The sequence below is a fragment of the Lepidochelys kempii genome, chromosome 1 (assembly GCF_965140265.1).
Source record: "Lepidochelys kempii isolate rLepKem1 chromosome 1, rLepKem1.hap2, whole genome shotgun sequence".
Classification (NCBI taxonomy): Eukaryota; Metazoa; Chordata; order Testudines; family Cheloniidae; genus Lepidochelys; species Lepidochelys kempii.
The window spans coordinates 255,859,828-255,884,306 of record NC_133256.1 but is presented as its reverse complement, the minus strand read 5'-3'; the positions used below and the strand labels follow the sequence as shown (position 1 = coordinate 255,884,306).

At 42.6% G+C, this 24,479-nt stretch overlaps 1 protein-coding gene across 1 annotated transcript in view; it reads left to right on the top strand.

Annotated features, from left to right (window-relative positions):
• MYH9 (myosin heavy chain 9) overlaps positions 1–24,479 on the top strand; it is a 95,596-nt gene that overhangs the window by 9,073 nt on the left and 62,044 nt on the right. Inside the window, exons 2-3 of the mRNA XM_073325086.1 lie at positions 9,957–10,309; positions 17,483–17,639. Coding sequence (XP_073181187.1) covers positions 9,977–10,309; positions 17,483–17,639 — 490 coding nt within the window. The 5' untranslated portion in view covers positions 9,957–9,976. The remainder of the gene's footprint in view (positions 1–9,956; positions 10,310–17,482; positions 17,640–24,479) is intronic.

The following is a 24,479-nucleotide window of genomic DNA, read 5'->3' as shown; positions in this document are numbered from 1 at the left end:
TCTTTGGAAGGAGGGAAAAGGCAAAGGTCAGGGCTGGAAGACTAACCAGAAGAAGCAAGTTAGCTTAAGGTCATGGCAGGGGAAAGCTCAATATAGCAGAAACAAGTGGAAATAGCGAAGTGTGGGGTGCACACAGGGTTCAACTAGATAAATATGCAGGGGTGGAGCAGTGCAAAGCCTTGCAGGTGTTAGATATGTCTTCAGAGTGTGAGGGCAAGTCTATATTACAAAATTAAGTTGACCTAAATTACATGGACATACAGCCACTGCAGTAACTGAACAGGTTCTAAACCTCCACACTACACGCCTTGTGTCAGCCTCACCAGGATTTAACTGCCAGTGATGGGCATTGTGGGACTGTTTTTGAAAGGGAGCAACAGTCGATGTAAGCAGTGCAGTATCTATGCTGACACTGTGTGTTGACCTGATTACATCAACCTAAGAACTACACCTCTCATGGAGGTGGAGTTAAGTTGGTGTAGTGGGCGAGTTACGTCAGTGGGAGCTATATTTTAGTGTAGACGCTTACAGAGCTGGTTGACCTAATATGCCTTACATCAGCCTAACTCTGTAGTGTAGACCGGGCCTCAGTATTTATAGGTGCTGAAGTTGTTTTCACTTGGCCCCTACATACCTGTTGAGCCTCAAGGCTGCTTGGTATTTTCTATTAAAGTATCTTGGCTGTTTTCCTGGCCAGAAGATACTTAATGAGTCCTCTTTTTGGAGCTCACCTCTGCTTCCAAGGGAGGGTCTCCCAATCTCTGCCTGAATGGGGAGTGATGTTGAGAATCAAACTTGGATCTTGTAAGCCTTAGCTATGTTAGGCTTTTCTGTCCAACATTTCCACAGTCGCTATCAATGGTGGAGCTGAGCCGTTTGAAACAGAGGTGGGCAACTTTTGGTACAAAGGTCCAGTATATAGACTGTCATAGTGTAGTAGAACCAACTAGCAAGCTGGCCAGTGTTTCTGGTGAGACGTAGACTCTGTTTCCATTGTAGAAATCACATTTGAACATGGCTGCCAAACAACTTCAAGTTTTCATTCTATATGGATAGGGGAAAAATTAAAATATTTATTTGAAATATTATTGGTATGGATGGTAAAAACAAGTTCTCTGACATGCTGTTGCATTCAATTTCTGTACCTACAGGCCAGGATGATAAGGCTGTACCAATATTTTCATTGGTAAGACCTTGTGCCCTATAGCTTCACAAAAAGTAGCCAACCTTATTTTTCTTCACTGTCTTCAAACTAGATGTAATTAACTTAATCCCTGCCGCCCGCCCCGCCCTGTGACAAGCAAATGTGTGTATTTACTACTATAATGTGAGCAGCTGGAGGGTTCTCAGGCTTAAAGCATCTGACTAAACTTTTTTGAGCACCAAAGACTCTCATTAGGCCTAATGCAAAGTATTAGAGAAGGGAGAAAAGTGACCCAGAGATAACAAGGGGCTAAAACTGTCTGAAAGTCCTTACACCCTCTAATGCAGTATTCCTGAGGAATTCTACACGTCTGGTCAAAGTTCTTGCTGTTTGTTCTGACTCTCGAGGCAACAATCCCCCAGCAAAACCATTTGAACAGCAGGGATGGGCTGCAGTTTTCTAAACTACTGCTGTCTCTATAAGTGGGATTACTCTGTCCAGTGGTCATGAAGTATGTATTCTCCTTCTGGAATGTTTTCCTTGTGGGCATTCTGTCTCTGGGAGAGGGATTCTGTCCTTTGCTGAGAAGGCATGTACAGTATATCACTAATAAGAAACAACAGTTGCAGAAAGCATATCATGCACGATAGTGATCTTGGAATATTTATTTCAAGTGAACAGTGTTGGGTGGCAGCCAGCTTAGATTTGCTGGATTTAGGACTGATCTTGAAGTTAAGACAAGGCCACTCCCTGTGAGCAGCAGTTGGTATTCAAACCCCAGCGTGTGCTTTGTAAGCCCTATTTAGCTTTGACTCAACTATCTCAACTATAAAGTGTAATATGACTTAGTTTGAACAGTGTTGCGTGGGGTGGGAAATGTGACTGACCATTGCCATCACCCAGATAAGTTGTGATGGTAGTGTCTTACTATTATATGACTTGTGTATTTTGGGAATTCCTACTTAAAACCTTTGTCCCAAAGCAACCCTCCTGTGACAAGGACTATTCTAGAGTGAGGAAATGCTGCTTGATGCACTTACCAGATACTGCTTGAGATCAAATTAAGAGAATTCTAAAGGTGGTCATCCAAAAGCATGTGTCCCATATTCATCATTCTGAAAATACCTGCTGGAGACCTTTCAAGTGAACCTGTAAGACACACACTAATTCTTGTCTTTCTATCTCATGATTGACCTTGACAATCAACTAGTTCAGATTTACATATCCGAGAAATTCCTTGTTGTGTGGTAGAGAGAAGGTTGAAAGAAGTCTCTTTTCTGGACATGACTATTCACTTCCAGAATCCAGTTTGCCATTCACTACCTAAACATTGTATAAATCAGGTAGTGCACATATGAAATGAACTAATTTTCCAGCTGGGTAGGAGTGGTTCAGTGTCTTGAAGTTGCCATATTTGGACCCAAGAACTTAAAATTTCTCATTGGTGTTTAACCCTCTCCTCCAGTTAATCCAACTCCTTTTAACCTGTTGTCACTAAGATTCTTGATACCGCGCATATTTATTGCCCCATCCTCCCATACTCTATCCAGCTGAATATGTGATGCCAAAATGCCCTCAAAGTTTCTGGATTATTTTTTCTCATGGGCAGAGGGGCACATATTAATGCTGTGCCTTGCACTTAATGTGCAGTAGTACAAAGAACATAATGAAGAACCTCTTAAATTCTAAGGAGGCTGTGTAGTAGAGTCAAGATGGAATTCCTGCCCCCACCCCCACTGTGGTCTACAGCATTAGATAGTTGACTGAGTGCACTGTGTTTTTTTGGCTTTGTCTGTAGCATCAGGCTATATATGTTATCGAGCATACTGGATTTGATGGGCTAGTAGTTGGATCCAGAAAATTGTTCTCCTAGGAACAGACATGAAATACTAAATGTAGCTTCTTCAGTGATAACTGAGGTTTCAAGCTAAAATCCTACCTACAAACTTGGGTATAACCTTGTTTTTGCTCTTCCCTTGTTCATCTTTCCACTCACTTAGCCATTGGGTCCTCTATGCCTTTACTAATCAGTCCTAAGGATCTGAGGCCAAACAGTTCCTCAGCAAATTCAGAGGAACATTCACAATGAATAGTAGACGCTGCAGTCTTGCAAGAAGGTGCTTTCAGTTCATAGTCACATGATGCATTTTAACACTCTCACCACTTGCTTAACCTACATACTGCACTTTCCAGTTCGGCACCATCTGCTATATAATTAGATCTCTTAAATATGGTTATCTTTTAGTGATTGGTTTTGACAAACTATGTTCAGATGGCTGGGGACAGAGAAATAGTTCTATCAGCAGAACCGAGGCAAGAACAGACTGCTCAGATCATGCATTTGAATGGGACTCCTATCATGTCTATTGATGAATGTTTCAGATCAGCCAGGCTATTCAAGGTCAGATTCTTTAAAAATTCTACATTAGGAAAGAGTATCCAAGTTCTCCCATTGGGAAGAGATTTTTAGCTGTGGTTGAATTGTATCTTCATCAGCCGGTAAAACTAGTTCTCTAATGACAGAGTCTTGTCATGCCAACAAGACATGGAGTTCTGCCCTTCTTGATAGAAGGTCCTAAGCTGATGTATTTAGTGGGTTGTAACTACAGAGTAGTTTGTAGGCCAATTCAACTAAGAACTGATGACTTGCATTTGTGAATTTTGTTCAAATATATGAACAACTTAAAAATGTGAACTGCATACACAAAGTGAGTCTGTTTATCAGACAGGTTTCAGAGGAACAGCCGTGTTAGTCTGTATTCGCAAAAAGAAAAGGAGTGCTTGTGGCACCTTAGAGACTAACCAATTTATTTGAGCATGAGCTTTCGTGAGCTACAGCTCACTTCATCAGATGTTTACCGTGGATGTTTATCAGACAGTGACACTTACCTAAAACAAGCTAATCTTTGTTTTCCCCTCTTTCTAATCTTGTCTCTATGATGCTGGCATAAAGGTCACTAAACACACCTGTCAGGATAATTTCCCATTAAATTTTGAGTCCTCTAGTAAGACACTATTAAATTTATCAAAAGGTAAGCTTCCAGACAAATCATTCCTGCATGTAGAAAGGGAAGTACAAGCTCCAATCATGAGCATGTACATTGATGATCTGTTACAGTGAGCTGTTTCAGACACTCCACTACTTCTACCTAGGTATTCTATGGCCCCATACCAGCGCACCTCACAAACATCAATGAAGTTATCCTGATAAGGCTCTAAAGTAGGAAAGTAGTATTCCTATTTTACAGATAAAGAGCTGATGTACATGTGACCTTCCTAAGGCAACACAGGAGATCTGTGACAAATCCAGGAACTGGTCCCAGTCCAAGACTTACACTACAAGACCAACCTCTTTCCCTTTATTTGCTATTCTCCAATAAGAAAGGAGACAAATCTGCCTCACCATGGTAAATCCTTTTCCCTAGAAATTCTGTTTTAGCACCTATGGGGCTGGTCTGGAAATCTCCAGTTAGTGAAAGCTTTGGAAGACTCAAACCAGAAGTCTCCTGGTTTAATACTAGCTGTTTAACCAGCACTCCAAGTACTACAGTAAATCTGATGCAAAACTCCTGTTAGTGCTCTTTGATTATTTTCAGTCTAATTTACTTCTGCTTTTACCTAGATAGTTCAGTGTAGTCCAAGCCCATCTTGGTGAGCAATAGCTCAATCCCAAAAATAACAATTCTGTGGCTGCTGACAAAGTAAACACTGGGGGAGTGGGGGTAATGCAAATAGTTCTGGAAGATTAAATTACAAACAGATAATGCTGGCTTCTTTGAAAGGTCTCGAAACAGTTCTTAGCTCTGAAACTTAGAGGCAATGGCTTTCAGCAAGGGGGCAACTTTTAGATCTTTTTCAGGTTGGCCAAGGTGAGTTTCAATTTGTAGAATTGCTTTATTGGCACCTGATAGTCCTACTGGAGTAAAGGGCTGTGGGGAAGAGAACCTCCTTAACTCTCAAACCCTAAAGCTGCAAATCCATGGGAAGACTAAACCTATGGCAACACTACAGAGCTTACTGCACCGCTGTAGCACCACTAGTGCAGATGCACTAAGCCAGTGGGGGAGAGCTCTCCTGTCAGCTTAATTACTTCAGCCCCCGTGGGTAGCAATAGCTCTCCTGCCAAGCGCTGGTGTGGACAACATTATGTTAGGTCAGTGCAACTTACTTTGCTCCAGGGGTGGCTTGTTCACACCCCAAGCCATGTAAGTTGTACCACGGTAAGTGGTAATGTGTACAGAGCCTAAAGCAAACTTCAGTATGTGTGATTCCTGTGTAGACCAAAGTGTTTAAGAGACAAATGCATGTTTCCTCCTAGTTCCTAAGGGGGACAGATAGCGTCTTAACTAAAAAGCAATGTTTGGTTCAGTCAGCTCAGAACAGGATAACCAGATGTCCCGATTTTATAGGGATAGTCCCGATTTTGGGGTCTCTTTCTTATAGGCTGCTATTACGCCCTGCCCCCGTCGCAATTTTTCACATTTTCTGTCTAGTCACCCTAGCTCAAAAGAATCTGGACGGAAGTACATAAATACAGGGTTCTCATACTTTTGTTTCATAGTATGGACTACCCTCATATCTTGTGGGCATCTCCCCTCCCTTCATGACTGTGGAGACCACTTCTCCTCCGCTTGAAATTGCACCATATCCTTGTGGTGATCACACAACTACTTACATGACAAGAATGTGTTTGTAACTTTCAATGTGATTTGGCACCTGGATAAAAGAAAGCAAACACTTGACTAACCTGCTCTCCAGACTACTATGGACCACTGTTTGGGAACTACTGTGTTAATAGAGCTGTACTATTTCTGAAAACACTAGGAAGGAGAATTTTAAACTCCAAAAAAATAAAAAATCTTGATCATGACACTTTGTGCTGTTGTCTATAGGCTGTATTGCAACAAACAATAATCCCCTCTATCGCCCAATATACATGTATAGATAAATGTCAATGCCTCACACAATCATGTCAACACCCAAAACAAATTACTGAGCAAACAAACCACTTGCAGAGCAACACTACTAGCTGGTGTCTTTCCCACAACCATTAATTGTTTGGCTTTTAAACCTGACTGCCTGTGTTGATGCTCTAGCTCTAATGACTAGATCAGCTTCTGTTGCAAAGAGGATTCAGAACGTGGAAATCAGCCTATAGTCACAGCAGAGTGTTGTGATAGCCATGCTCATGAATATATAAAGTTTCTTATGTCATACTCAGCCATGTATAGGATTTCTTAGTATTGAAGTTCATTGGGTACTTGTACACAGCTGGCCTCAATAATTACATCCCTCTCTGAACTAGGATCTTCTGCTGGTGTCAGACTTGCAGACACTTTGGCCAAAAAAATTCATAGTTACCCATGGCCTCACCACTGCAAAGAATTTGGGAGCTTAAGGCTCCCAGGGAATAACCACTTGCCCAGGGGACCTCTGCATTATCACAGGCTATGTCTACACTACAGCAGGGATTGATGCTCTGAGATCAATCCACCTATGGTCAATTTAGCAGGTCTATTGAAGACCTGCCAAATTGACAGCAGATCACTCTCCAGTTGACCCCTATACTCTACCCCCGATGGGAAGAGTAAGGTAAGTCAACCCCATGGTAACTCAACCTAAGGTGTGTCGACTCCAACTACATTATTCACATAGCTGGAGTTGCGTTGCATAGGTCGACTTACCGCGGTAGTGTAGACGTAGTCACAGAGGTCCCAGGTCCAGGAGATACTGTGGTGCTTGTCAGAAGCCGGCTGGAGCTGTGAAGGATTGGATGGGGGCAGTAGGTGATGTGACTCGGGCAGTCCTTTGTCTAGGCAATTCCCTCCTCCTGTGAGCCCCATAGTTGTGGTAGGAAGCACAAGGTAGGGCAGTGCTAAGGGTTGCCCTGGAATTAGAGGTGTAAACAGCCTCCTCTTAGTCCTGGCGTTATTGTTAACACCAGCACAGGAATGGATTTGCTCCTAGTTTGGCCATCAGATTAATTTCTGTATTGTGTGAGTAATATGGCTATTCCAGGAGGCCTAATTTTTCTACATTCCCCTCCTGCACAATGCACAATCTGGAATGACTGATGGAGGCAGAAGTGTACAGTACATGCTGAAGCCATGGGCTAGGAGGGCTAGTTATCAAATGGTATTGTACACTCTAACCATCTCTCCCTGCTGAAGAGTGTAGTCTTACTGTGTGTGGGATGGAGGAGGAGAAACCCTGAAATAAGGATTTTGACCAGTCTCCTTAATGTGGCTATCCTCTTCATTGGGTGTGAAAGGGTCCATACCTGGGTGAGGTGTCTCTTGACCTGTGGTCCTATTTCCTAGCCAAAAGGTGTTCATCTCTACCTCAAAATGTGAGGCAGAAAAATCTCCAGACTGTAGCAAATGTATCTTCTGCGTGAAAAGGGAGTCAGGAATATGTATTTTAGGCTGAATGTAGAGCTCTTCAGATAGTTTAATTACGTTCAGTTTAATCATTTCCTGGGGAATCCTAATTTAGCTGAAGCACTCAGCCTCTGGTGTCCTGCTTGATTATAGCCAAAAAAGGAAACTGGTTAAATTCTTGGGAGTTACATTTGCAGGAAGCTGTGTAATGGAGGTTAGAATACATCTGTTGCCTTGCCAAACCTGATATGATCATGAACACAATGAACGTTTTAGTTCCTTTTTTCTCTCTTTAACCCTTTGGCTGGCCTACAGTCTGTAGCAAATATCCAAGGCCACCTGAGATTTGCAAGATCTCATGCTGAATCACCAACCCATTCTTCAAAGATCCTGGACTTCCTTTCCCCTTCCTGTGTATTCACTCAGGCCAGATGTCCTGGAGTGTGGTGTAGTTCTAGAATGGAATGACAACTTGCTCTCATTTTAGTGATGGCCTCATTTACAGGTGTGCGCTGTCCAAGCACTGTAGGATTGCAAACACTGTTACTCTACCTTTGCTCCTGCTGCTATCTAGCCAACAGTGGATGTAATGGGATGTCTCCTTGGTGCCCCTACTGCAGGTTGTACCTGTCTTGCTGCAGAAATAAACCTAAAATACTATCAAATCACAAGGGCCCTGCTTGTGTCTTAGTCTTCTAGACGCAAGTGTATTCCTTGCATTCATGGTCTAAGATGTAGATTTTAAATCAGAGTTCAAGTGATATTGCTATATGTGGACTACTTGATCCTTATTGATGGCTACAAAACTTGCAGAGCAGGAACAAGTACAGCATTCAGTACAAAGCAAGAGTGCAGTTATCCATTTGATAAAAGGAATTTCCCTGCATGCATGCACATTGCTGGATTGGGCCTCAGTGCCGATCTGTACCATAATTGGCATTTTTCCAGACTTTTCTTGCTGTTACATGTGCTTAATGCTGGGATGCTATGCTTTAAGCTGATCCCAATGCATGTTGGGGCCAGATTGCTCCTGCAGTGAAGCTCTTAATTCCTGTTGTCTTTTTGGGAAACTCTTGCTGTGCCGGAATGCTGCCTAGTTGGCTTTGCAAGCTTTCTTTATATACTTGAAGAGGAACTGTTGTAACAGTATTTGACAGCCTCCTATTGCATGCACAGACCATCCTGCCTCTTCTCCTTTTTGTCTTCTCTTTTCTGGCTAACTGAAAATTTCTGACAAAGTTGCATAAAATCAGAGTGAGTTAAGTGACTGACAAGCTGGTGAGCACCGATTCTAGGGGGTAAGGCTTTTGGTGTTTTTGTGAAGTGTCTGGCTTTCTTTGGTTTAATAAGCCCTGGTGCATGAAGTGCACCAGCATCTTGATTCACCAACCAAATGGTGCCTTACATAAATCCCATTTTAGGAACCGAAAACCTCTTGGCAGAAGCATTTCTGATAGTTCTGATGAAAGATTAAATCCCAATTACTTTGTTTTATACACACTCCTAGAAATCCCCAACGTTCTCCCTGATGCAATGTCAGTGATCTCTCCATCACTAGGCCTCAGTTATGTCACTGCTACAAAAACACGATCTTTAAACAAAGTAGTGACCATAATGTTTCTTAACCCAGAAAGGTTCTGTACCCTGATAACTAACATCTTCAACAGTTTCCTGTAAGGATGACCTACAGAGCACAAATAAACTGAGTTAAGCCCAGATTTGTGTTGGGTATGTACCATAATCTGGCTATGGGGAGTACTTGGTGTATTCTTAATCCGCCTTTTAAATTCTCTTCTTCTTAAAATGTGTCTTGGGACACTTAGGGATATCTTCAGGGAATAAAGGGTAACTGACAGCTCAACCCAGGCAATCCATGGCATTTGTAAATGCTGAAGTACATCAAATATCACGTTTTCAGTGAACCAGGAAATACCAAAAAGACTTCACTCCCCCTCCATTTTGAGGAGAGAGCTAAAAAGTTTGGTTAAAACTATTCTGCAGTGAATTGTCAACAGCCTAGATAGTGGTGATATTAGTCAAGAAATCTGATCTTAACTGCAATGCGAAACAAGTAGTTATCTAGGTGTTTGTCAGTAAGTTACTATAGGGATTGTTGCTTCCGAATTGTCTAACATGTTTACAAGCTTAATTTCAGTTTAACTTGTTTTTTGCTAGGGAATAGAAAATACATATTTTCCAAATGCTAAATACTCACAATGTTTGAACAGTCTGTTCTTTTCCTGTCATTTTAGGAAGAGAAACCCTGACCTTGTGTGTAATTCCCGCAAACCACCTGTGATTACTGAAATAAGCTTAAGGTGGGGGAGGCCCTGATAGCCAGGGACCTAAGCCAGCGTAGAGTCCATTTGCCTCTAAGAGTTCATAATGCTGCTTAAATTCTAAAAACTTGAGTTCTTTTTTTGTTCTGGCAGGTCCCTCGTTATAAATCACCATGGCTCAAAAAGACGTTGATAAGTACCTTTACGTGGACAAAAACCTCATCAACAACCCTCTGGCTCAGGCTGACTGGGCAGCCAAGAAACTGGTGTGGGTCCCATCAGAGAAGAATGGATTTGAGGCGGCCAGTCTGAAGGAGGAAGTGGGAGATGAGGCCATTGTGGAGCTGGCAGAAAATGGAAAGAAAGTGAGAATAAACAAAGATGACATCCAGAAGATGAATCCACCCAAATTCTCTAAAGTGGAAGATATGGCAGAGCTGACCTGCCTGAATGAGGCTTCTGTGCTGCACAACTTGAAGGAGAGATACTACTCAGGGCTCATCTATGTAAGTAACAATCTTCTGTATTTGGGGAGGGGGGCGGGGAAGGCTTTTATGGGGATTCCATGTAAACTTGCTGCAACCAACTTCTCCCAAACATTTATAGTTAACCTTACACTGCCCCGTATGAAAGTCTTATGTGACACCGCTGCTTCTTCAGCCCCACAACTCTCCCCGGGTAGAATGGATCTCAGGGAATGCTGTGGTGAAATGGTTGGACTTTGGCATTTGAGTGTCGTTGTTTGGAGTATGTTTTGAATATCATTAACTTGTTTTTGGCTAGAAAAAAGAGACTTTGGAAAGCAGGAAGCCTGATTAAAACAGTACTAAATAATAACAAACCCCATTTTGGATGTATACCTAACATCTGGCTTGCTTTTCCCACATCTGGAACCTCAATGGAAGGGAATGCTAATGCCAAGCTGGCTCTAATCTCCCTCTGAGATTCAGGTTTTTAGCACATGTGCCCTCTCCAGTAACAGACACTGTTCTGGGGTACAGGATGTTTATCTGAACTACCAGGTTCTAGTCTTTTCCCTCCCACCAAAATTTACAAGAACAGCATAATCCTTTTACTGGGTTGTTGCCATGGAAATGACAGTGATATCTGTAGATGACAGTCATGCACAATCATAAGGAATAAGGTACAAGAGCCCAAAGGGGGCATGCTAGAGGATAAGGATTTGGAATCTGCATTGGTTCTGTAGTTCCTGTTGAAATGTCACTGTTAATGTGACTTGCATCAAACAGCACACAAGTCTATTCCTTAAGTCCCTGTTAAAGCAGAGGCTGTCAAGGGGCACAGGATGAACTAGGCTCAGTGGTAATGTACTTTTTAATTCACTGGCTGATTACCTCTGGAGAAATTTTGTTCCTATTTTGTTTGGTCCTAGTCTAGTCCTTATTTGACAATACAGAATGATAGCAGAATGGTCAGAGCTGGAGATGGAGATATTAAGTCCTGATGTTCAGTGTCTCTAGGCAATGTGAAGTAGATTCTTTAGTGTGTTATGTCTGCTGCCCGATGACCTATTGAGGATGCTAATGTTACTGTAGTTCTAAAGAAAATCTAGATTATTGTTTTTTTCTGAACACTAGTAACATTCATACCTCTTATGTACTTTGTCTGATCTCTCCAAATGTCAGAGCATGTTTCTAACAATAAGTCTCCCATAGTCTCTCTGATACCTGCTACTTAGTCATCCAAAGAGGCCTAGTCCTCTTCCTCGCCTCTTCTGTGGCAAGACAAAGAGGGTCTCTGTAGCCATTAGCAGAGATAAGCAATCTAATCTAGGACAGCAAATGGTGCATCTTCATTCCCACCATGTACCTCTGTAAGAACTCCGTTGAACTGCCAACTTCGAGGTCAGTGGTTTTCAACCTGTGGTCCTCAGACCCCAGGGCATCCACAGACTGTCTCAGATTTCCACAGGAGTCTGCACCTCCATTTGAAATTGTTTAGAGATCCGCAAATTGAGAGTCTGAAAACCACTGATCTAGGTAATACGATCCTAACCTAGAGTCTTTGGTTCCACTTCTGGCTGATGCTGTGGCCACTTCACAGGGGACATAGGCAGCTGCTACAGAATACCATTTTTGGAGTGGGAGTTCTTCAAGGTATAGAACTGGTGTAAAAGTTCCATGCCAGCCTTCTCCCTGCCTGATGTCAGGGGGCATGATGAGGAGGTGTTGGCTGGAGCTCAGTACATTTCGTTATTCTAGGTTGCTGAATAGCTGATTGGTAGTTGTGTGTAACCACAGCTGCCTCGACCTCCCGAGGCTGTGACTTCTGAGCTGTGCAGCTCAGAATCAAAGCGGTACTTGTGCCTTGTACTGTTGAGAAATGGGTATATTTTCCCTTCCTAATAAAGCTATTAAATTTTAAAATAAAGTGTAAATGGATCATATGTATCCTAGGTAATATTTCCCTCCTAAATTAAATTAACAAATCTTAAAACTAGTGGTAGGTAGTCAAGTGAGTTAAATATTTCACTTGCCTTGCAATAGGCTGCCATTTCACAGGTGTTGAGATTTCCCCTCAGTGATGCGTCAGACAGGTGGTCACATGATCCATAGGTGTAACAAATTGAAATATAACCAGTTTCATAAAGGATATTTGTGGAAGTGAGATTTTCTTAAACCTAACTAGTAATGCGTTCTGCAAGAGTGAAACTTGGTCCTACCAATCTATCCAAAAACATGAGTCTGCCCATTAGTGAAGTGAGCTGATCAGATTGGCCAGCAGCTCTCCCCAGTGAGTCAGGAGATTAAGGTGAAGAGCTAAAATCTTTCCACTGGACAGCAGCTGGGCACTAATCTTCTTGACAGGAAGAGAGCAAACACAAACTATCTCTGGTATAAAGATCTCTGGAAAGGTCATAAACATAACAGTGTTGTTCTTGGCTTCTGCCTCTTCCTGCAGGTGGGGGCTCTGTTTCTGAGAAGTTGTGGGGGGGAGGGGGTGTTTCCCCTATCCTTCCTCTGAAGGGGGATGGGAAAGCTTGAGACTAAGTTTACAGTGGGGACTCTGAGGCTGTGTCTGCATTGCCACTTTCAGCGCTAAAACTTTAGTTGTTCAGGGGTGTGAAAAAACACACCCCAGCGACAAAAGTTTTAGTGCTGAAAAGTGCCAGTAGAGACGACGCTTTAACACTGGGAGCCGCACCCCTGGCGATAAAGCTATTAAATTTTAAAATTAAATTTTAAACCCCTCATTTGTTTTTTTCTTAATTGCTGCAGTCGCGCTGTAACGTGGGCAGCGTAGGTATATCCTAAGACGTTTGTTCAGGGAGTGGCAGACCTTTCAGGAACTTGGAAACAGCAAATCAGTGTCACAGACTGAAGAGATTTGTTTCTACAGTGATGATTGGTTTTAGATGACTTTGCTGATGGTTGTGATTATCTGCTTTCATTCTCTGAACTGAGCTTGACTTTAACCCTTCCTGACTAAGCATGTTCTCTGGCTCATCTTGGTAACTCACTGCTCACCTTAAATGTGTGTCCTGGATCCAGAGCAGAATGTAAATCCAGAACCTTACAAGTATTCCAGTCCAGCAACCACATCAGCAGAGGCTAGACCCTGGGAAAAACTTTTTTCCTTCCTAAACTCTTCTTGTCTTCTGAGTCAAACATGCTTACACTATCTCTGCAAGGCTGACAGGAGGAGATTAACTGCTAAAGAGTAAACCTGATTCTAGTCTGCCCTGTGCATCAACCAAAACACCAGTGAGGTTTAAGTCCAAAACTATAATATTGAGCAGTGATGTCTGAAGCAAAGCAGAGCTGCAGTGGAGACAACTTTGTTAGGTGTCACCTTTGTGCATTAGCCTTTAATCTCTGGAAACTTGGGTTCAGTTCCTAGACTGGGACACAAATGAAAATTTAAATTGACATTCCCAAAACGACTAAGATGACTTTTGAACTCCTTGGTAAGGCTGGCAGACTCAGAGTGGAGTAGCAAAGTGAGTGAGATCACTGTGTTGGGGCTGCAGATTAGGAGGGGTGTGCATTGGTAGAGCTGTGTAATAAGTATCTCTCTTCCATGAACCTCAGATACTTAAAAGGATAAAATTAACTATTGCCTTAGAGAATTACTGCTCTGCAAAAGGAGTACTTGTGGCACCTTAGAGACTAACCAATTTATTTGAGCATGAGCTTTCAATGAAGTGAGCTGTAGCTCACGAAAGCTCATGCTCAAATAAATTGGTTAGTCTCTAAGGTGCCACAAGTACTCCTTTTCTTTTTGTGAATACAGACTAACACTGCTGTTACTCTGAAACCTGCTCTGCAAAAGGCTGCCCTTAGGTGTGTTTCTCTCCTCCCCCCCACCCCCAATCCCAGTTGGTAGTGGTGATGGAAGGAGGAGACGACAAGCTTCTCCTTGCTGCATGGCTTCATTGGTCTGATAGCGTTAATGTTCTTTTTGTTGCTAACTGCTGCTCTTCCTGTGCTGCAGACTGCTTCCATCCAGCTTCAGACCTCCAGGCTATTCTTGCTTGGAATATGGGCAGTCCTACTTCACCAGCTTACACTCCTCCGTAGGAAGCTGTACTCATACAGACACAAGCAGACTCTAAATCCATAGCTGAATCTTTCAGCATTACTTGCTGCCACTTATTCACATTTTTTTCTTTACCCCTTTCCGCAATAAAACAAAACAAACTATTAAATCGCTGCCTCCCTAACTTATTAGTACCTCTTCCAAACAGTCTGGAAAGTTTTGTCTCCAGAAGTATGTTGTTTCCTTACTGGGGGAGACTAACAGGCATATTCTCTTCTAATCTATTTCTGTTCACAATAGCCATATAGTGGCTATAAGCAACAATGGATGTTCACAAGAAAAGCAGCAGCATAGTTTACAATATAACATCTCTTTGAACTCCAGCAAAACAACTGTGCAAGTTCCAGTTAGACTATAACTTGTCCCTTAACAGCATGGTTGCTTGCTGCATCAGCCACACCTGGTATTAGGGGAAAAGAAAAGGTGTGCCAGGTGGCATTCTGTGGGCAGGTGTGGTGGAACAGAGCTTCACTGCATCTGATCCACCATTGGTGTAAGGTATGCAACAGACCTTACACCACTGGAGGAAATTAGAGCATAATGGCGCCTATTATCTTCCACTTGCACCTGGGAGCCATGCCAGCTCTCTATAGTCTGTATGTCCAAACGCTATATTGGACATCGCAGAGAATCAGCGCCAATGTCTGCTGGTATTACTGTGGCAGAACAACCCACTTAGCTAAGTCAGCTCACTAAAATTCAGTGAACCTATCTAAGCATGGAAATGATTGCCCATTTGTCAGTTTTCTCTTGGTCTCGCTTATATACCTCTTAACATTGAGCTACTAACCCATCAGGTAGCTAAATTTATCTAACTCCTTTGGTAGGATCCCATCTTGGAGAGATGCTTCAATAATATTGGGGTCTTCTCTTGCACACTATTTAAAGAATAGTTTCCAAAAGTTGTCTTGTGTCCTCCAATGCAAGACTAATTCTGAAACCACCTCCATACACACAGGAAAACTTGGTTGGCATTCTTTCCTTGGGTGCGGGGCAGGGTGTCTAATTGGTGCACAGACTTCCATTATAGCCATGTGAAAATGGATGTGGATGCCCACTGATGGGGTGTGGGATTAAAATCGCATGCCTGAACACCTTTGTCCTGAGTCTGACACACAGGTAGGGCTAATTATTAAAAATGAAAGCAACATCCAGTAAATCAGGGTTATGACCATAAACTGTGTAACCGATGCTATCTCCACCCTTCTAATTGCCAGTAGTCTAATCTTTACTGTGAACCATCTGAAGAGGCTAAATCTGATCAAATGCCTCTTGTGCTTAGAGTAAAGGACTCTTTACTACACCAAAACAGTTTTCTTTGAGAAAGTGGGGGAAGTGCAAGATGTAGAATGTGCCAGATGCGCCCTATTCTTGTAGCATTTAAGATAGGATGAGAGTGTGGCCTTATGAATCAAACACATGCCAATAAAATCTATACGCTCTCTGAGCAACTACAAACCTCAGGAGAAAAGTTTGGATTCTTAAAATATCTAAGACATTCTTCCTTCTGTCCAAAATACTGTTTCCAATTAAAAAGGGCATTCTGAGACGTGGGTACTAACAAACCTGTAACACTTTCTGTCTTCCTCTTGTCTTGACACCTGTCTTTCTGAGATAGGTCTCTTAAAATTGCAGTAAAAGTGTCTGGACATTTGTCTTGCCTCAGAACTCTGCAGGATTAAAGCCAGTTGAAACTAAATTCCAAAATTTGGGTTTGGTGTGATGGATGCTAGTGAAGGTGGCAAGTATTTCCTTATTGTTAAAATGGGAGACTCCAAAACAGTTTTACATGTTGATCAATTCCAAGCTACGTTGGACTTGTGATTCTCTTGTTTTAAATGCAGCCCCAGACAAGTTTGTGTCTTGTATGTGAATGAACTAAAGTGGCTCCTCAAAATATTTCCTCTCAGAAACCAATTTTGCCTCGACCTCTGAATCAAAGTCTTGTTTTGAATGAAGGGGTCAGGAGGAAGTATCAGCTGTCCACCAAATAATCCAAAGAATAGTTTACTGGGCACTCCTTCAAGGATTTAGTGTGGAGGGCCTCTCCCCATCTCCTACCCCTTCCCTTTCTCCTATCTAGGGAAGTGTACTGCCTGTCAATTTTTTACAGCAACTTTAATAGGGAGAAACTGCTGAAAGTAAATCCTTGGTGACTCCCATACTGGGAATTCTTCTGGAAATGAGCAACTTTGTAGGATCCTAACCAAGCAGTGGCAATAGATTCTAAAGCCAGAAAGGACCATTATGATAGTCTAGTCTGACCTCTTGTATAATACAGGCCATAGAACATCCTCAAAATTCCTAGAACAGATCTCTTTTTAAAAAAAAAAAAAATCTAATCTTGATTTAAAATTGTCAATGATGGAGAATTTACCGTGATCCTGGGTAAATTGTTCCAATGGTTAATTACTCAATGTTAAAAATGTATGCCTTCTTTCCAGCTGAACATCAGTTTGATAGCATGACTTCTGTACTTCACACTTCTTGGCAAAGGATAGCTCTACTTAAGAACTGATGCATATGAACAGTGGGGATCATATGCATTTTAATGGGTGTCCTGTGATATATTAAGAAAAATGCTTACCTCCCTGCCCATGGTGCTTAATGCAACGCATTACTTCTTGTCCCTACATCAGCTTATGTTCCCTTGTGTAGCTGATCACAGGGGTCTCAGTTATACTCTGGACAACTATAGTAAGCAGGCTTTACAAATATGAGCTAGCGCACAATAAAATGTGCTCCCAGGCTTCTGGGAGAAGTTTTCTACAGTCAAGTGTAGACTTGGTTTAAACTTCAGATCTCTGAAAGCCAGGGAAACTAGTTTTGATGGACCCTGCAGTTAACTGGAATGAGCTAGCCAGTATAGATCAGTTGCTGCCCAACAGCATCCTGATAGCATGGAGTATCTAGTAGGGTAGCTTGAAGGAGGTAATGTGCCATACTGGTAAACTTGGTATTAGCTGTTGCCCAGTTTCCAGTATTGACTTGTGCCTACCTGTCTCTCTTCACTGCCCCAGTAGAACCTCTCAAAGGGGGACTGCCTCCAAGCAAGAAACCTTAAACGAACAAAGATTTGTCTGACTCTAACTACTATTAACTGATGTCTTTTCTCGCAGACCTACTCAGGCCTTTTCTGTGTGGTTATAAATCCCTACAAGAACCTGCCCATATATTCCGAGGAGATTGTGGAGATGTATAAAGGCAAAAAGAGGCATGAGATGCCTCCTCACATATATGCAATCACAGACACTGCCTACAGGAGTATGATGCAAGGTGAGTGCTAACTATGGGACAGTGACTTTCTTAGTGAGATCTTGAAGTCAAAATGGTATTCAAGACCTAGTGGGAGGACTTACTGTAAAAGACCGCAAACCTCTCTGAGGATGTGTTGTGTAGAGGAGTCACTAGGCAGTGTAACTTCCTGTCCCCCTTCTAAGAAGGGGCAGGTGTGTGTGTACGCTTATAATAAAACTATTGAAATTCACTGAGGACAAACCTAGAGCTATTTTTGGTGCTGAGAGCAGAGTGTGGTCTGAAACCTTGATGTAGAGTACTGATCAACACTAGTTTTTCATTGCATGAAAGCTCAATCAAGTTCTATCCTGTCAAGGAGGATAAACACTTATTTGCTAGTACTACACAGTGTATTGGCTGGTCATAAATTTAAAAATAAATACATTGACCAGAATAGTTTCCTGATTATATTTAGCAGAATGCCTACATAGTATCATCAGATATAAAGAATTTAATGCAAAACCAGGTGTGGTTTATGGGTTCCTGGTAAACTGCCAGTGGATTTCTTGGTGTCACTTGGGGATCCTTTATGTAAAGCTCTGAAGATCCTGTATGCATCCCACCTCTCAGTAAGGTGATCTCCTTTTAGAGAATCAAAGCCTACAGTTGGGGGATCCTGTAAAATGCCCAGATGTATATAGAGTTAGCTCTATTCTGTCTCTTCCTGTCTTGGTATCTGGATTATGGATGCAGAAGTAGCAAAGCTACAAGAAGTGCCTAAGGCAGATGGTGGACAGTCTGAAATAATGACACTTTGGGACAAGACAGCATGGTAGGGTTGAGACTGAAACTCCCCTATCTCATAAGGAACTGTTCACTATTAAAAATCTGGATTTCTGTCACTTCCCCTAGAGGGGCAGAACTTGTATCTCCTTCTGTTTTTGAAGAAAATTCTGTTTGGTCAGTTTCCAGTTATCTGGTCTTATGTATAGGGCCCTCCCAAATTCTCAGTTCATTTTGATCAATTTCACGATCAGAGGATTTTAAAAATTGTAAATTTAATTATTTCAAACATTTAAATCTGAAATTTCATGGTTTTGTAACTGTAGGGGTCCTGACCCAGAAGCGAGTTGTGACGGGGTGGGGGGGAAGTCATAAGGTTGTTGGGGTGGGGGGGGCGGGTCGAAGTATTGCCTCCCTTACTTGTGCACCGCTGCCGGAGGCAGTGCTTGCCTTCAGAGATGGGCAGCCAAAAAGTGGTGGCTGCTGGCCGGGAGCCCAGCTCTGAAGGCAGCACTACCTCCAGCAGCAGGGCAGAAGGATGGTCTAATATGGTATCGCCACCCTGACTTCTGTGCTGCTGCTGGAGGGGCACTGCCTTCTTAGCTGGGTGCCCGGGAAACAGCTGCTACTCTCCAGCCATTCACCTCTGTAGGCAGCGCAGGAGTAAGGCTGGCAATACCATGACCCCCCCTCCAATAACCTTGTGACCCCCATTTGGGTTGGGACCCCCAGTTTGAGAAACTCTGTTCTCCCCTGTGAAATCTGTATAGTATGTGGTAAAGGTATACAAAAGAACAGATTTCATGGTCCGTGACACGGTTTTCACGACTGTGAATTTGGTAGGGCCTTACTTGTGTAGCTTGACAGTTAATGACCTCCATTTCTCAGAAACTCTCCAGCATAGTTGAGCTATAACAGTGGGATAGTGTGGGGGGAAAGGGAACAGGAAGAAACTGCTTCCTTGTGCCCAGATCAGTGACTCAACAAAACTTATAGGTGGAGGGAGGAATGCCAACAAAGGCTGCTGGAGTACAGCCCCACAGGAGATTTGGCATGACAGATAACTCAAGGTGAAGTGGAAAACTGCTTTCTGGAAGAGGGGGTCATAGAGTAGTGGAAGCAGGGTGGCAATGACTTCCAGGAGTTAGGAAGGCAGTGCTTCTTGTTAAAGAGCATGATTCCCTGCTGAGAAATACAAATACCTTTCCTAGCGGTCACTCTAAAATGGCTTTGCTGCATCCAGAGAACACTGCCTGGAACATGTCCTTTAAGGAACCTCATTTCCTCTTTTAAACAAAGGAATTTCTAAACTCTTTGCACAAATAACAGGACAAATGTGCCTTCTGTTCACTACATAGTAGCATGACTGCCCATAAACTTCTTATCTCCAGTTCACTTCCTCTATTGCTTCCTTCTCTTCCCTGCCTACTCCTTGTCAGCAACAGTGCCAACAACTGTTTTCTTTAAACAAGCTACTGACTTGTCCTAGCAGAGTTTCCAGTTTGTGGGAAGCACCTCCACTTCTATGCAACAATGGAGGCAATTCCTTTGATGCTATTGTAACATGATTCTGGAAGACAAGAGGCTTCCTCTGATAACTAACAGTGAAACCACTTGAAGGATGTAGAGCAAGCATCCTGTATGGAATCTATGCCAGTTACACAAGTTAGTTCTGTGAAGAACCGCACAATTGTGGCTTAGAAGTGATAAGTGAAGTTCCCTTGCATGTGGTGGTTTGTAACCAAAGGTCACTAGTATTTCTCCTCATCTTTCTTCCTGACTTTGATAGAGTGTTAACTGTCTGAAACCCAGAAATCTCAGACTTGCATTGTTGATTCACTGCACAAAGCTAAAGGATGATCGTCTGTCTATTTTCTTAGCACTGGGAGGGGGGTGTTGAGTTCTGCTTAAGTATTTACCTTGCCTGGCTGTAAGGGAAGAGGTAACAAGTGGAGGAAAGAGGGTTACAGTCCTGCCCTGAGGCAAAGAGCTCTCAGCTGTTGCCCCTTTCCCACAATAAATCTAACATGATGAATATGGCAGTCTTGTCCAACTAGCTGATTGCTCCAGGTCCTCTTTATCTAGTCCAGAATAACTGTGGCCTATAACCACCCTCCTCTGTGCACTTGCTGGGCTTGGAAATCATTCCCAACTGATGGGCTAGCTGGCTGTGACCACACTATCTATTTAACAAGGTTTTAGTGGGCTCTGAGTGTGGGTTTCGGTGTCTTGTAAAGTGTATGTATTGGCAGCAAAGTAACTCTAAAGCAACAGTCTCCTTCTTCAGATATCCCAAATGGCAGAAACACTAAATTGTAGGGATGACACTGGGGTTTTGCTATTGGGGGTGAGGATGGAGGGCTGTTGTAAAGTTTCTGGTCCCAGCCAGCCTCCTGGGCAATGGAAAACATTCCTGTTTGGCTTTCTCCCATTTTGATTAGCTTGTGGGGGAGGTTTGATGCAGCAGCCAGTAGTATGGGAGGAATCTGCACTGAGAACAGAAGATGAAAGAGCCCAGTGCTCTGCAAGGACTGGAGGCATTTAGGATTAATGGTTGTGCCCCTTTCTCCTTTCAGAGCCCAATATGCAGGGAATCCTTCATGGTATGAATGCTTTTAGAGAAAGATAGCAAGCTGTTAACTCTCAAGAGGTAACTGTACTCCATTCCGCTGATAAAGCAGAAATGCCTACGTGTAAATTTGTTTGGATTCTGGATTTTTTTGGTTTCATTGAGTTTATGGTATCTTAATAAGCAGCCTGTTCAGATTTAGGGGTTGGGATAGGATTGCTTTTATTCTGATTTAAACTAATCCAGAAATTGTTTAACTCTTTGTTTTGTGTTCAAGCTGATGCACTACCTTTCAGAACTGGGCATTCTGGCAGGCTGCTGTCGAGGCCCCCGTACCAAAGGTGCACCAGTGCCTATATGTTCAATAAGTTTCCCACAAGCAACTTAATCCTAATCCAGGGCACTGCTGTGACCTAGAGGCATTGTGGAAAAATTGCCATATTTAAAGTAGTGCTGTTTTTATCTCCAATCTGCTCTGTTATGGGGCCTAGAGGGGACCTCAGAATTCTGCTCTTGTGGACAAACTTTGGAAGTCTCTGTAATAGTTACCATATTTGTGTGTGGGAGTGAAATACCCAGGGTGCCCAAGTGCTGTAATTCTCCTGGTGTCTGGCACCTTGAGTACCTAAGGGTCTGAATTTTTTCAGAGGAAGTATCAGAGGGGTAGCTGTGTTAGTCTGGATCTGAAAGAGCAGCAAAGAGTCCTATGGCACCTTATAGACAAAACAGACATATTAGAGCATAAGCTTTCGTGGGTGAATGCCCACTTCGTCTGATGCATCCGACGAAGTGGGCATTCACCCACGAAAGCTTATGCTCTAATATGTCTGTTTTGTCTATAAGGTGCCATAGGACTCTTTGCCGCTCTTTCAGAGAAAGTGGCTTTATTGCAGTGAAGAGCTGAAGGATAATGGTTTTATATGGAGAGGTCTTAAGCATGCATAGCATTACTCTAATGCAGCAGATGTGCATAAAAGGGAGTGTATGTGTGTGTAGAAATTTAAGGCAGATAAAAGAATTTATAAACAATTGTGTAGCATCTGCAGTAGATCTATTTGGAAAAGGCATTTCAGAGCTGTTGGAATGGAGTCTGTTCAAGCTAGTGGGAAGCATTGTTCACCTGCTCAAGATGCTGGTGAAGAATCTTCTCTGTGAAATACTGACATAGGGCCAGACTGTCCAGACATGACACCAGTGTCTAAAGAACCACACAAAATGGCTGTTGAAATGTCACACTAAACCTTGGCAACATTTGGGCTCCACAGGGAGTACAATTAGTCCCTAATGGCTTCTTCAAAACTTCTCCCTAGAAGAGTGTTGCTGCTTTTTGCTCCTAATGCACCTCTCAGGTCTGGATCTGTCTATTCCCTCCTTGCCAGCTTGTCTCACTTCAGCAGGCAGAACAAGTAGCAGGGAGAGACCGTTTCCCACACGTCTCAGCGGTCATTTGGGTTTTTAGCAGTAGATTGGACAAGAGTCTTAAAAATATGGGGCATATTAAACACTCCTTGATTTCCATAGATTAGCCCCCAGTGATTTTTAAATAGCCAGTTTACTGCTGGTAGTCACTCGGGAGCTAGCCAATCTAAGGGCTAAAGGGACTGGAATATCCAAGGGTACATCTGCACTGCATTAAAAAACCAAACCCACAGCAATGAGTATTAGAGCCTGGGTCAACTGATTCAGGCTTTTGCAATGGGGCTAAAAATAGCAATGTAGATGTTCCTGCTTGGGCTCTGAGAGCCATCCCCTTCCCTGGGTCTCAGAGCCCAAATGGGAACATCTACATTGCTATTTATTTATTTTTTATTTTGCCTGGTAGTATGAACAAGAGTCAGTTGATGTTCACTGTCGTGGACATGTTTTGCAGTGTAAATGTTCCCTGAAGTACTGAAGCTTCGGATACAAATAATGAAATTTTACCTTAAGGGGAGGAATGCCCCTAGATAGTCTGAACTAGAACCTAAAGTTGTCCTAGTGCAGAAGTATATGTAACCTCTTTAGATTCTATAGGGAGTCTTATCAGAGCTGTGCAGAAGCTTCCTTTTAAAGAGGACACTGTTGCATGTGGCTCACTAAGAGGCACAAAGTGGGTGGGAAAAATAGCCTGTCAAACTGGATTGTAGGAGAGCTAAACTGATCAAGTAATGTCACTCTTACGTTACATGTGGCACTTCTAGAGTTTAAGACAAAGAAAATACTGTAGTGGCCGTTCCACGGATTTGAATAAATGGATGATTAATTGAATCACAAGTGTTTAAACTCAATACACCGGACCCTTGCTAGAACGCACGTCTGTATAGCGTGAATTTGCATATAATGTGGTCGCGGCCATGGATCCCAAATTTTAATTAGTTTAATTTCAATTCATTTTAATGTGGTCCCCATGTTAATGCAGTACCGCACATGGATCACAAATCCCGTGTTCTAGTGAGGGTCTGGTGTATTAACACCCTTATTGCTCTCTGGGAAGGGAGATGGATGCTCTTCAGAGGCCCTTCCCCAGTTGCCACATTTCATAGGAAATATCAAGTCCCCTTGGTCTGATACTGTAGAGTTTGAGCATGAATTAGACTCCAACGAGAGACTGCTGAATTGGAATTAATTTGCAAACTGGACACGATTAAATTAGGCTTGAATAGAGACTGGGAGTGGATGGGTCATTACACAAAGTAAAACTATTTCCCCATGCTCCCCCCCCCCCCCCCCGCACTGTTACTTACATCTTCTTATCAACTGTTGGAAATGGGCCATCCTGATTTTCACTACAAAAGGTTTTTTCCTCCTGCTGATAATAGCTCACCTCTCTGATCTCACCTGGTTTCAGAGTAACAGCCCTGTTAGTCTGTATTTGCAAAAAGAAAGAGTACTTGTGACACCTTAGATTAACCAATTTATTTGTTTTTATTTTTTTTATTTTTTATTTTATTATTTTTATTTATTTATTCGTTATAGTGTGTATGGCAACATCCGTTTTTTCATGTTCTGTGTGTGTAATCTTCTTACTTAATTTCCACTGCATGCGTCCGATGAAGTGGGTTTTAGCCCACAAAAGCTTATGCTCAAATTTGTTAGCCTCTAAGGTGCCACAAGTCCTCCTGTTCTTTTTACTTAGTTTATAACTCTCAGGTGTTTTCATATTTCCTAAATTTTGAGTCAACAGGGACGCTTCTGGCTTTGCTTAGTTTGACTGGACTGACCCAACCAGCATTTCATCTTCTTGTCAAACTTGTATGTTTGGAACTGTCTGCTCCCCTAAGAGAGCTCTTCCCCCTGTGTGTCCCTGGATGCTTAACGCTTGGCGACTGCTATGCAGTAAATATCTGAACTGGTTCTCCACCAGCGACATAGCCGTTCAGTTGCTAGAGGTGGCAGCAGAACTGTGGGTTATGGGAGACTGAGTGTGGGTTTTAGTTGTTGTGTGTGGGTTTGGTTTTTTAACAGCATGGAAGGGTCCAGTTAAATTCCCACTAAAATGGAAGGAAAACTACTAGTGATTTCTTTAGCAATTTGTGCATGGCTCTACA